The sequence below is a fragment of the Dendrobates tinctorius genome, unplaced genomic scaffold (genome assembly GCF_039654945.1).
Source record: "Dendrobates tinctorius isolate UK_male_01 unplaced genomic scaffold, ASM3965494v1 ptg000162l, whole genome shotgun sequence".
Lineage (NCBI taxonomy): Eukaryota > Metazoa > Chordata > Amphibia > Anura > Dendrobatidae > Dendrobates > Dendrobates tinctorius.
This window is the reverse complement of record NW_027361829.1, coordinates 40,731,729-40,745,861: the sequence shown is the minus strand read 5'-3', so window position 1 is coordinate 40,745,861 and position 14,133 is coordinate 40,731,729. Positions and strand designations below refer to the sequence as shown.

The window sequence follows — 14,133 nt, the reverse complement described above, 5'->3', positions numbered from 1 at the left end:
CAACCAGAGCACACCATACCAAGGTTAGAACTTTGTGCTGCAGTCTTAGTCGTTGAGTTAGCAGAGTTCATCGCATCCGAGATGGCTATCGACCTGACACAAGCCAAGTTCTACTCAGACAGCAAAGTAGTCCTGGGATACATCTACAATGAAACCAGATGATTCTACGTTTCATGCTTGAAAAAGGCCATTTGATGGCCGAAACGTCGCAGTTTCATGGCTGAATAAATTTTCATATACTCTTTCACCTGGACTGGATGCTGCTCTTCTTTATCTTTACTGGGATTCTACGTTTATGTCAACAACAGAGTGCCACGAATTAGGATATCCGTTCATCCAAAACGGTGGCATTACATCCCCATGGACCAAAACCCTGCAGATCATGCAACTAGTGCAGTCAACACATGTCGACTAGAGAGCACAACATGGCTCTCAGGACCAAAACTACTGTATACTGAGGAACGTTGTCCAGACACCTTTGAACTTATGAGAGAGGTGTAGGTGCTGAAATCTGCCCTCAGGTGTCTACACTTCATGCATTGACTCCAGTTACTCTCCTCACCCAGAAAACAGGACTATTCAATGCCCCTCCAGGAGGATTCGACGCTAAGGACCTCTACAAGCGCCAATGGAGACAGGTACAAAGTCTTGCAATTACATTCTGGGACAGGTGGCGCAAACAATACTTGTCTACCCTGCAGCCACGGAGGAAGTAGCAATCTACCAGGCCCAATCTTCAGATTGGTGACCTCGTCCTTGTAAAAGACTGTCAGGCCCATCGAACCCTGTGGCCACTTGGACTAGTGACTGCTACATTCCTGAGTAAAGTTGGCAATGTCCGCAAAGTCGAACTCAGGATGGCCAAAGGAGATGGACCTAAGACATTTTCCAGACCAGTGACTGAGCTTGTCCTATTGTTGTCTTCAGAGGATGGGAATAGTGGCATCTGGTCAATGCCAGACGGGGAGTGTTCTGTCTCCGACATAATTAATGACTCTTGAATGTCTATTTTGATAACAAAGTCAGTGATAATGCTCGGTTTGCCACAGATTCTGATTTTCACTGTTTTGGCTCCATCTAGTGGCCAAAAATAAAAAAAATAACTACAGTATCATTGTACCTTAGTTTCATTTTCTTTCTTGATTTCCCTCCAATCTGCAATGGGTAAGTTTACAAGGCATCTTGGTCTAATCCAGCCCCTTTTTTTTAGCCCAGTCTGCCATTTTCTATCAGGCTTGCATACTGGAAACACCACATCCCTCTTCTCCTCCTGCGTCAGCATCGTCGGTGAGTAATCACGCTCCCACATCTATCCCTGTCCTAGATCACCTTCCTTAGTTCCCCCTGGTTAGCCGTTAGCGCAGGTAATCTGTATAATGTATATTATGTATTTTTATGTACCCATACTGATTGATTGTATTGTATGTTTGCTTGTAGTTTCACCGCCCAATATACCATCACGTTCAATAAAGCACAAATTCAACCTACAGTCTTCTTATTGGACCCCCGGTATAGCGGTTTAGCTGCCCGTATAAGCTATGTAATCCCGTTCATTTAGCTGAAGACAGAACCGCAATATTAGAGATATTTAAAAGGGAACCTGTCATCAGGTTTGGCCAATGTAAGGCTGGTTTCACATTTGCGTTTTTTAGCGCTGGAAAAAAACGCACACCTGCGCATGCGTTTTTTCCCCTATATTTAACATGGGTGCGCATACCTGCGCGCTGGTAAGCGCATGTATGCGATTTTCATGCGCTGCGTTTTTTTGGGGTGTGCGTTGGGATTTTCCAGACGCAGCATGTTGCATTTTTTGGCCCTGCAAAAAAGCGCATGCGCACATATGCGCACGTTTTGCGCTAAAAATGGCCATTATAGCCTATGGATGCGCATATGTGCGCACTGTCATGCTCATGTATGCGTTTTTTTGCATATGCGTTTTTTTTTTTAAACCATGGAATTTAGGGGTTTGGGTTAGAGTTAGGGTTAGTTAAGGGGGTTTAGGGTTAGGGTTATGGTCAGGGTCAGGGTTAGGGTTGGGGTCAGGGTTAGGGTTAAGTATGGTTTTGTTAAGGATTAGGGTCATGGTTAGGGTCAGGATTAGGGTTAAGTATGGTTTTGTTAAGGGTTAGGGTCAGGGTTAGGGTTAGGGTTAGGGTCAGGGTTAGGGTCAGGATTAGGGTTAAGTATGGTTTTGTTAAGGATTAGGGTCATGGTTAGGGTCAGGATTAGGGTTAAGTATGGTTTTGTTAAGGGTTAGGGTCAGGGTTAGGGTTAGGGTTAGGGTCAGGGTTAGGGTTAGGGTCAGGGTTAGGGTCAGGATTAGGGTTAAGTATGGTTTTGTTAAGGATTAGGGTCAGGGTTAGGGTCAGGATTAGGGTTAGTAGGGTTTTGTTAAGGGTTAGGGTCAGGGTTAGGGTTAGGGTCAGGGTTAGGGTCAGGATTAGGGTTAAGTATGGTTTGGTTAAGGGTTAGGGTCAGGGTCAGGGTTAGGGTTAGGGTTAAGTATGGTTTTGTTAAGGGTTAGGGTCAGGGTCAGGGTTAGGGTTAGGGTCAGGGTTAGTTAGGGTTTAGGGTTTGGGTTAGGGTTAAGTATGATTTGGTTAAGGGTTAGGGTTAGGGTCAGGGTTAGGGTTAGTAAAGTCATGGTTTGGGTAGTGTGAGGGGCCACCTAAAAATGTTGGAAAAAAACGCAAACGCGGTAAAAACGCGCTAAAAACGCATACAAACGCATAAAAACGCTGCGTTTTTTTCATGCATGCTCATAAAAATGCTTGAAAAAAAACGCAGCAGTTGTATGCTTATGTATGCGTTTTTTCAATGCGTTTTTTTGCGGGAAAAACGCGCTGCAAAAAAAAGCAAGTGTGAAACTAGCCTAAGATGCACCCACCGCCTTTCAGGGCTTATCTATAGCATTCTATAATGCTGTAGATAAGCCCCCAGTCCAAGATAAAAAAATAAGTTTTATTATACTCACCACCCAGTGGTGCGGGCCGATGCAGTCCGGTCTGAAGGGTGTCGCAGGTCCGGATCCTCCCATCTTCTTTTGATCGCAGCCCTCCTGCTTGCTTCATCGATCCTCGGCATCTAACTCCTGCGCAGGCTTACTTATCTGCCCTGTTTAGGGCAGAGCAAAGTACTGCAGGCGCTGAGCCTCTCTGACCTTTCCCGATGCCTGCGCACTGCAGTACTTTGCTCTGCCCTCACCAGGGCAGAGAAATACGCCTGCACAGAAGTGCGATGCCGGGAGCGAGGAATCAAGCAGGAGGACGACGTCGCAAGAAGATGGGAGGCGCCGGACTCGGACCTGCGACACCCATCGCACCGGACCGCCCCCCAGGTGAGTATAATAAAGCTTATTTTTCTTATCTTTCAGGTCAGATGAGGGGCTTATCTAATAGTAATAATCTTTATTTATATAGCGCCAACATACTCCGCAGCGCTTTATAGTTAAACAGTTTCAAACACAACAGTCATAAGTAACGTTAACAATAATATAATTATTAAAGCAAAATTAAACAACCCTGCTTGTGAGAGCTTACGATCTACAAAGAGGTGGGGGAGATACAAAGTACAGGTGTGTATTTACAATGATGTATTTACAATGATGGTCCAGCTATCTTGAGGGGGTGGGGGATATATAGAGATAGTGAATGGGCTACACACGCACACTTACACATAAAATAACTTTGATTAGGGAACGTGACAGGCTGCTCTAAACAAATGTGTTTTGAAGGAGCGCTTAAAACTGTGCAAGTTGTGGCTGGTCCTAAATTTCTTGGGGTAGAACATTCCAGAGGATTGGCGCAACGCAGGAGAAGCCTTGGAGACGGGAGTGGGAGGTACGGATTAGTGCAGAGGTTAGTCGAAAGTCGTTTGCAGAGCGCAGCGATCGGTTAGGCCGATAGACAGAAATGAGGGAGGAGATGTAAGGGGGTGTCGCACTGTGGACAGCTTTGTGGGTGAGAACAAGTACTTTGAATTGGATCCTATAATGAATGGGCAGCCAGTGTAACGACTAGCGAAGAGCGGACGCCTCCGAGTACCGATTAGCCAGGTGGACGACCCTGGCTGCTGCATTAAGGATGGACTGGAGAGGGGAAAGTCGTGTGAGGGGGAGGCCAATTAATAGAGCATTACAGTAGTCCAGGCAGGAGTGGATCAGGGCGACAATGAGGGTTTTTATTGTTTCCATGGTGAGAAAAGGGCGGATTCTAGAGATGTTCTTTAGGTGTAAGCGGCAAGAGTGGGCAAGAGATTGTATATGGGAGGTGAAGGAGAGATTGGTGTCAAACATAACACCCAGACAGCGCGCCTGCTGCCGGGATGTTATTATAGTGCCATCCACCGAGAGAAAAATGTCAGATTTAGAGAGGTTAGTAGACGGCGGGAGCAGAAGTTGTTCAGTTTTGGAAAGTTTGAACTTCAGATAGAGAGCAGACATGATGTTGGAGACTGCGGACAGTCACTGGCGTTCTGTAGTACAGCAGGGGTAAGGTCAGGGGATGACGTGTATAGTTGTGTGTCATCAGCATAAAAATGGTACTGAAAGCCAAGTCTGCTGATGGTCTGTTCAACTGGGGCCGTGTAGAGAGAGAAGAGAAGGGGGCCAAGGACTGAGCCCTGAGGTACCCCGACAGCGAGAGGAAGAGGAGATGAAGTCGAGCCAGCGAACAGAATACTGAAGGAGCGGTCATAAAGATAGGAAAAGAACCAGGAGAGAGCAGCGTCCTTAATGCCTAGTGACTGGAGCCTAGAAAGCAGGTGGTGGTCAACAGTGTCGAAAGCTGCAAAAAGATCGAGAAGAATGAGCAGAGAGTGGTCACCGTTACATTTTGCTGTTAGAAGGTCGCTGGTCACTTTGATGAGTGCAGTTTCTGTCGAATGTAGGGGGCGGAAGCCGGACTGTGAAGGGTCTAGGAGGGAGTGAGTGGAAAGCTAACGGGTAAGGTGGGAGTAGACCAGGCGCTCCAAGAGTTTAGAGATGAAGGGGAGATTAGAGACTGGTCTGTAGTTGTTTGTGCAGCATGGGTCGAGAGCGAGTTTCTTTAGAAATGGAGTAATGATAGAGTGTTTGAAGGAGGAGGGGAAAATGCCAGAGAGGGAGGAATTAAAGATTGTAGTTAGGTGAGTTGTGACGACTGGAGAGAGACTGGAGGAGATGTGAGGGAATGGGGTCGGAAGTGCATGTAGTCAGACGAGAAGAGAGGAATCTGGAGACTTCGTCTGTGATGAGATTGAATGCCGAGAGTGAGCCAGGGGAAATGCAGGATGGGATGGGAGTCACACCCCTGGGGGCTGGGAACAGATTTCCTGACAGATATTATCTATTTTCTCCATGAAGTGGAAGGCCAGGTCGTCAGCACAAATGTCTGTGATAGGGGCTTGTGCTTTCGGCCTGAGGAGGGAGTGAAAAGTGTCAAAAAGTTTCTTGGGATTGTTAGATAGTGAGGAGATCAGGGTAGTGAAGTATGTCTGTTTGGCGAGGTGAAAGGCAGAGTAATAGGTTCTTAACATAAATTTGAAGTGGAAGAAGTCTTCTGGTGTGCGAGTTTTCCTCCATAAGCGTTCAGCACACCTAGAGCATCGCTGGAGAAATCGGGATTGTGATGTGAGCCAGGGATGTTTTACTCTGTGCTTGGTGGTTCTAGGGGTGGGGGGGAAGCTACTTGGTCAAGGGTGCTTCTAAGAGTGTTGTTGTAATGATGTACAGCCAGATCAGGACAGAAAAAAAGAGAAGATTGGGGACAATGATGAGTGTAGGGAGTCTGAAAGTGTATGAGGGTTAATGGCTTGTAGATTTCTGAATGTGTGGTAGGTAGGAGTGTGCTGGGGTGGGCGAGGATTTGTGAGCATGAAGGAGACAATGTTGTAGTCAGAGAGTGGAAGCGGTGAGTTATCTAGGTAGGAAATTGAACAGAGCCGGACAAAGACCAGGTCAAGGGTGTTACTGTCTTTGTGTGTTTCAGAGGTTGCAAAGGGTGAGAGGCCGAGAGAAGTGGATAGTGATAAAAGCTGGGATGCAGATGTGGAAGTGGGGCTGTTAATGGGGATGTTGAAATTTCGCAGGATAAGGGTTGGGCGTTCTGAGGACTTGAAGTGCGGCAGGCAGGAAGAGAAATGGTAAAGGAAGTGTGTGGGTGAGCCTGGGGGCCGGTATATGACTGTTGCTCTGAGGGAGAGGGGACGGAAGAGCCTGATGGTGTGGACCTCAAAAGAAGGGAATGAGAGTGATGCAATTGGGGGGGGGGGGGGGGGGATGTCCTGGAAAGTGCATTGTGGGGACAGGAGTATGCCGACTCCACCACCATTTCTGTTTGTGGGTCTTGGGGAATGGAAGAATTGTAAGCCACCATGGGAAATGGCAGCAGGGGAGACAGTGTCAGAATCCTGAATCCAGGTTTCCATGAAGGCCAACAGATGGAGAGCGTTGTTCAGAAAGTAATTTGTAGGAAAGGAAGTTTGTTACATACAGACTGTGGATTCCAGAGGGCACAATTAAAAGAAGGAAATGAAGGAGTGCAACTAATATTAATAAGGTTAGTAAGGTTTCGATGTGAGGTGGGGTAGGGGTTGAGGTTGGGGGATGGTGGACCATGGTTGGGGGAGATGTCCCTTGTGATCAGCAGAAGTGGGAAGATAAACAGCAAGTAGTTATTTGAATTGTAAGAAATTGTTTTGGGCGATGTGTTTGGGAAAGATGGATTGAGTTTTTTCAAGAAGGGGAGACGTGCATGGAAGCTGTACATGGGAGAGGGAAGTATAGAGGGGCTGATGTGTATGAGTCATGATGGAGGGGGATGGGGCAGTGAATGTGGATGGCAAGGGAACACAGGAGGATAGAAATAAAGCATATGGCTAAAAGGGAGAGCAAAGTTTGGGCTACCTGTCTCCTGCCCTGACTAACTGCCATGGAATAACTGCTTTTTCTTGATGCTTAGCTTCCGTGATGCTTTGCTTATGGGATGCGTGCAACCCCACGCGTGTGCACCCCTTAGAATGTTTCTAAACATATAACCCACACTACAGGGTCAGGAGAGACGGATTGTGGGAGCTGGATTGGGATAATTTGGCAGATGGGGCCAGCACACCAGCGAGTGATTAGATGATCAAAGACATTGGGCATGGCTACATCTATATGCTATAGCACCTTCCACCAGATAATATCTAGAGTGACCCCAGTCATGGATATACAACAGTGAGCATTGAGTACAATACAACAAATGAATAATACCAATGATTTAGCAGGCACATTAAGATGTGTTGATAGATGGTAAAGCGGCAGATGACAGACCGCAGACAGCAAGCAGAGATGGATACCATTAGAGGCTGCTTGCTGGCATATAATATAGTGAATACATGCAGGATCAATGCAGGAGTTGAATGAGATGCATACAGCATTATAGAATGCTGTAGATAAGCCCTGAAAGGCAGTGACCGCATCATATATAGGCCAAAACTGCTGACAGGTTCGCTTTAAAGGGAATCCTGTCAGAAGGATTGTGCACAGTAACCTACACACGATGTCAGGTCAGCGCTGCTATACAGATTAAAATTATGCATTGGGTGATTAAATCCATCTTGTGGTTGTTCTTTAATCTTTATTTTCAGTTTTATGTTAATTCTCATGTCCTAAGGCGAGGCTGGGGTATGTGGTGCTCTTGATTTACATTAATAAATATCAGTACATACGTTAACAAAAAAAATACTTTCTGCAAGCACCTACTCTGCAGCAAAATCGCATGTTTTGTGTGCCAATAATACATTTTATTCAAGTTATTCAGCTAGAGGAAAGATAAAAGTCAATTTGAAAATGGCGCCCGCCGCACCTGCGCAGTAGCTGCTATAAGTGTCTAGCTGTGGTCCGATAGCTGCTACGGCGCATGCGATGGCGGCACCATCTTACTGGAGAAGAAAAAAAATCCTCCTCCAAGAAGGTGCCGCCCGCGCACGCGCAGTAGCAGCTCTCAGCTATCTCTCAGTACTGCTGCTGCACATGCGCCATCTTGGAGGAGGAATTTTTTTTTCTTCTCCAGTAAGATGGTGCCGCCAGCGCATGCGCAGTAGCAGCTATCAAATCACCGCTACACCGATAGCTGCTACTGCACAGGCGCGGCGGAAGCCAATTTCAAATTATTTTTTTTTTCTTTCTTCTAGCTGAATAACTTGAATAAAACGTATTATTGGCACATAAAACATGAGATTTTGCTGCAGAGCAGGTGCCACGGCTGGAGTTTTTTCTTATTCCATATGTGGAGGTATTCATTATGCAAACTAGGGGGCAGGTCAGTGAGGGGTGAGTGACCCGTCAGCAGTCTGCATTATGAATATCTAATCAGAGCACCACATACCCCAGCCTCGCCTTAGGGCACGGGCATATCATTAACACAAAACTGAAAATAAAGATTAAAGAATAACCATAAGGGTGTGTGCACATGTTGCGGATTTGTCTGCGGCTTTTGCAGTGCGGATTGTGGGAGAGAGAGGGAGAGATGTATATCCCGGAACAAAGACTGCAGCTGCGGTTCCGCAAAAAAGAAGTAACATGCTGCGGAAAATAAACCACAGCAAATCTGCGCGGAATTTTCTGCAGCATGTGCACAGCAGATTTGGTTTTCCATATGTTTACATGGTACTGTAAACCGCATGGAAACTGCTGCGGATCCGCGGGACCGGATCCGCAGCAAAAACCGCAACGTGTGCACACACCCTAAGATGGATTTCATCAACCAAGGTATCATTTTATTCAGTCTAAGGCTGGGTTCACATTGCGCTAGATAGCGCCGTTAACGCTATCTAACAGATACGTTAGCGCACCCATTGACCGCAATGCAAATAACGCATACTAAAGTATGCCGAAATTGGCATGCGTTAGCAAGTATGCGTTATTTCCTAACGCACCCTCGAACGCTGCTTGCAGCATTTTTGGGTGCATTGACAATAACGCACAGCGAACGGACCCGTTCGCTGTGCATAGGATGGTATGAGCTAAAGCATGGTAGCGCTTGGTACCGTAGCGCTACCATGCGTTAACGCATACCGTTAGCGCTATGGCGCTAAAGTGCACAAAAGTGACATTAGCGTTAGCGCATCCGTTTAACGGATCCGTTAAACGGATGCCCTAACGCAATGCAAACCCAGCCTAACGGCGTCAACCTGACACTGTCTGTAGGTTACTATGCATAATCCTGCTAACAGGCTCCCTTTAAAATGGAATTACACACTGAAATTTATAATGACTCACATCAGATTCTTCCGTGGATTCCTCATGAGACATCGTGTCCTATGGAGATTGAAGTTGAAAAAAAAAAGTACTTTAGTAGAAGACCAGCAAGTTTTTTTTTTTGTTGTATTGTAATATTTTAATGGTTACTATCACACATTTAAAAATCCCAAAGTATGTAAACCTTTCTGCCTTTCAACAAAAGACATTTTTCTTCATTTGTAATGATAATACTAAGCATAAATTGATTAATCCTCTGAAAGAAATTTTTCAATTAAAAATGTAAATGAAACCTTCAGGGTATGTGCACATGTTGCAGATTAGCCTGCAGAATTTTCTGCGGAGAACGCAGGCCAAAATGCTTGTGGATTTCATGCGGAATTGATGCAGACTTCTTGCGGCTTGTATGGAGAGATGAACAAATAGAGAGAGAGACTGTGCACTACACTGCGGATTTGATGCAATTTCACGCGTCCAAAACCGCTGCTGATCCGCATCAAGAGCCGTATCAAAATCCGCAACGTGTGTACATACCCTTAGAATATCTGAAGAAATATTACTTTAAGAAGTAATGATGGACTGTTGAGTGATTCTTGCCATATTCTGGCTTACAATAGTTGTGGAAGAAGGTTCAGCGCTATATGGACACAAATGGTGGTCACAAACACTTTCTGAAGGCAGGTAATTCCACAAATGAGCTCTTGGGAGTGGCAAGACTGTTCATTAGAAGGAGTTCCTTGTGGATACCTGATAAAGCTGTTTCAGAGAATGCCAAGAATGTGTAAAAAAGGGGGGGGGGGATCTTAGACAAATCTATGGGTTAACATATCATCCATAGTTTCACGTTTTCCTTGTATTCATGTGTCACTTTGTGGTTTTGCTGCCCTCAGTTCGAATCTACAGTGTGCACATTCCAATAACAACAAGGAAAGCCATTGTAGGAGCAGGTGTGTCGGAACTTTTGGCGGGTACTGTATGGTGTAGGGTAAAGGGCCTGTCACACTAAGCGATATCGCTAGCAATATCGCTATAACGTCACTTGTTTTGTGACGTAGCAGCAATATTGCTAGCAATATCGCTATGTCTGATACTTACCTCTGACCGCTCCCCTGCTGATTATCGTTGATTGCGTGAGAACGTCCTGGATCATTTCTCGTCGTCAGCTTCCTGCTGGGCTTCCTGTGGCGCCGACGAGCGACGCGTGGACGCGGGCGGGAGGACATCAGGATCGCCACGTCTGACAGGTAAGTAGCAACCCCCGACCCCTGCGATGTCGCTGGCGAGATCTGCCTGTGCGGCAGCTCACTAGCGACAACTTAGCGATGCACCAGCTAGCAATATCGCTATAACGTCACAAAAACCAGTGACGTTATAGCGATATTGCTAGCGAAATCGCTTAGTGTGACAGGCCCTTAAGGAGCTTGTTTTGTCTTGGCACCACTGCCACTTGGTTCTAATGAATGATGGTGGGCACAGTGCTTGAATTATACCAAAATAAATCTTGCAGTGATACTTTATGCCGTACACTGCTCAGGTGAAAAGACCAATTTTGAAGACATTTTCCAAATTTAAATACTGACAGCCTTGAATGGGACCGAGCTGAAGTACCAGGCACAGGCACTTGTATGGTTGTGCTGCTGTGTCAAAGCTTATGAAGCCTAGGAAAGCGCCGAAAGCTGTGCCTCAGCATATTCGGTAACCTACACACACTTTAGGGTCTCAGTCACATGTCTGTTTAAAAACGTAAATGAAAAATGGCATCAGTGTCACCAGTGTTTTGGATCAGTGATAGTCACAGATGGATAAATAAATTACAAACTTTCTCCTATCTGAGGCAATGTTAAATACAGGCTGTATGCTAATGCCATCCATAGACTTGTACTTTTCATTCGGGATATTGGACAAAAACGGACATCTGAATGAGGCCTAATGGAGAGGGCCAACGACAAGCCAAATGACAATGACAAATCAACAGAATGAATTGGGGGGGAAAAGTTGTCTGGGCCAAACTTCTCCTAATAGTGTAAAGTTTCAAATGTAGGACCCAGAGAAGTCAGGTAATATTTATGACAGCGATTAATACACACGATTAGCAGTAATTCCACATAACAGCTGCCGCAGGAGAAATGCAATATTACATTCATATCACTCAAATTGAACACCGACCATGGAACGCAATATTTATGTTTTATACACTGGGTGCAGAATTATTAGGCAAATGAGTCTTTTAATCACATCATCCTTTTTATACATGTTGTCCTACTCCAAGCTGTATAGGCTTGAAAGCCAACTGCCAATTATGAAAATCAGGTGATTTGCATCTCTGTAATGAGGAGGGGTATGGTCTAATGATATCAAAAACCTATATAAGGTGTGCTTAATTATTAGGCAACTTCCTTTCCTTTGGCAAAATGGGTCAGAAGAGAGATTTGACGGACCCTGAAAAGTCAAAAATTGTGAGATGTCTTGCAGAAGGATGCAGCAGTCTTGAAATTGCCAAACTTTTGAAGTGTGATCACTGAACAATCAAGCGTTTCATGGCAAATAGACAACAGGGTCGCAAGAAGCGTGTTGATAAAAAACCATACTCAGGCTGGTTTCACATTTGCGTTTTTTAGCGCTGGAAAAAAACGCACACCTGCGCATGCGTTTTTTCCCCTATATTTAACATGGGTGCGCATACCTGCGCGCTGGTAAGCGCATGTATGCGATTTTCATGCGCTGCGTTTTTTTGGGGTGTGCGTTGGGATTTTCCAGACGCAGCATGTTGCATTTTTTGGCCCTGCAAAAAAGCGCATGCGCACATATGCGCACGTTTTGCGCTAAAAATGGCCATTATAGCCTATGGATGCGCATATGTGCGCACTGGCATGCTCATGTATGCGTTGTTTTTTTTAAACCATGGAATTTAGGGGTTTGGGTTAGAGTTAGGGTTAGTTAAGGGGGTTTAGGGTTAGGGTTATGGTCAGGGTCAGGGTTAGGGTTGGGGTTTGGGTCAGGGTTAGGGTTAAGTATGGTTTTGTTAAGGATTAGGGTCATGGTTAGGGTCAGGATTAGGGTTAAGTATGGTTTTGTTAAGGGTTAGGGTCAGGGTTAGGGTTAGGGTCAGGGTTAGGGTCAGGATTAGGGTTGAGTATGGTTTTGTTAAGGGTTAGGGTCAGGGTTAGGGTTAGGGTCAGGGTTAGGGTCAGGATTAGGGTTAAGTATGGTTTGGTTAAGGGTTAGGGTCAGGGTTAGGGTTAGGGTCAGGGTTAGGGTTAAGTATGGTTTTGTTAAGGGTTAGGGTCAGGGTTAGGGTCAGGGTCAGGGTTAGGGTCAGGGTTAGGGTTAGGGTTAGTTAGGGTTTAGGGTTTGGGTTAGGGTTAAGTATGATTTGGTTAAGGGTTAGGGTCAGGGTTAGGGTTAGGGTCAGGGTTAGGGTCAGGGTTAGGGTTAGTAAAGTCATGGTTTGGGTAGTGTGAGGGGCCACCTAAAAATGTTGGAAAAAAACGCAAACGCGGTAAAAACGCGCTAAAAACGCATACAAACGCATAAAAACGCTGCGTTTTTTTCATGCATGCTCATAAAAATGCTTGAAAAAAACGCAGCAGTTGTATGCTTATGTATGCGTTTTTTCAATGCGTTTTTTTGCGGGAAAAACGCGCTGCAAAAAAAAGCAAGTGTGAAACTAGCCTCAGGGACATGGCCAAGCTAAGGAAGGCTGAAAAACGACCACCTTTCAACAGGAAACATAAGATAAAACGTCAAGACTGGGCCAAGAAATATGTAAAGACTGATTTTTCTAAGGTTTTATGGACTGATGAAATGAGAGCGACTCTTGATGGGCCAGATGGATGGGCCCAAGGCTGGATCAGTAAAGGGCAGAGAGCTCCACTCCGACTCAGATGCCAGCAAGGTGGAGGAGGGGTACTGGTATGGGCTGGTATCATCAAAGATGAACTTGTGGAACCTTTTCGGGTTGAGGATAGAGTGAAGCTCAACTCCCAGACCTACTGCCAGTTTCTGGAAGACACCTTCTTCAAGCACTGGTACAGGAAGAAATCTGTATCATTCAAGAAAAACATGATTTTCATGCAGGACAATACTCCATCACATGTATCCAAATACTCCACAGCGTGGCTGCCCAGTAAAGGTCTAAAAGAAGAAAAAATAATGACATGGCCCCTTTGTTCACCTGATCTGAACCCCATAGAGAACCTGTGGTCCCTCATAAAATGTGAGATCTACAGGGAGGGAAAACAGTACACCTCTCGGAACAGTGTCAGGGAGGCTGTGGTGGCTGCGGCACACAATGTTGATCGTAAACAGATCAAGCAACTGACAGAATCTATGGATGGAAGGCTTTTGAGTGTCATCGTAAAGAAAGGTGGCTATATAGGTCACTAATTTTTTTTGTTTTGTTTTTGAATGTCAGAAATATTTATTTCTAAATGTTGTGTTGCTCTACTGGTTTACCTGGTGAAAATAAACAAGTGAGATGGGTATATATTTGGTTTTTATTAAGTTGCCTAATAAATCTGCACAGTAATAGTTACCTGCACAAACAGATATCCTCCTAAGATAGCCAAATCTAAAAAACCCCACTCCAACTTCCAAAAATATTAAACTTTGATAACTATGAGTCTTTTGGGTTGATTGAGAACATAGTTGTTATTCAATAATATAAAGAATCTTCTCAAACACAACTTGCCTAATAATTCTGCACACGGTGTAAAGGCGATATAATAAATATCTTCATTTTATTATTTCAAATCTATTGAATATGACAGAAATTATTATTATTCACAAATGGAAATGACAGTCCTGCATAATAAATGTCCGGATGGGGAATATAAATGCTACATGGTAAATGCAACTGGAATATGCAATAACAGTAATATGTGGATTCTTTTTTTTAATCTTTAAAAGTTACC

The 14,133-nt window shown here is 44.9% G+C and overlaps 1 protein-coding gene across 2 annotated transcripts in view; it reads right to left on the bottom strand.

Annotated features, from left to right (window-relative positions):
• Positions 1–14,133, bottom strand: part of VPS41 (VPS41 subunit of HOPS complex) — a 397,695-nt gene that overhangs the window by 354,863 nt on the left and 28,699 nt on the right. Inside the window, exon 2 of one of the 2 annotated variants that reach the window (XM_073549966.1) lies at positions 9,242–9,280. The exons of the other annotated variant lie outside the window; for it this stretch is intronic. Coding sequence (XP_073406067.1) covers positions 9,242–9,280 — 39 coding nt within the window. The remainder of the gene's footprint in view (positions 1–9,241; positions 9,281–14,133) is intronic. 2 annotated transcript variants of the gene reach the window in all.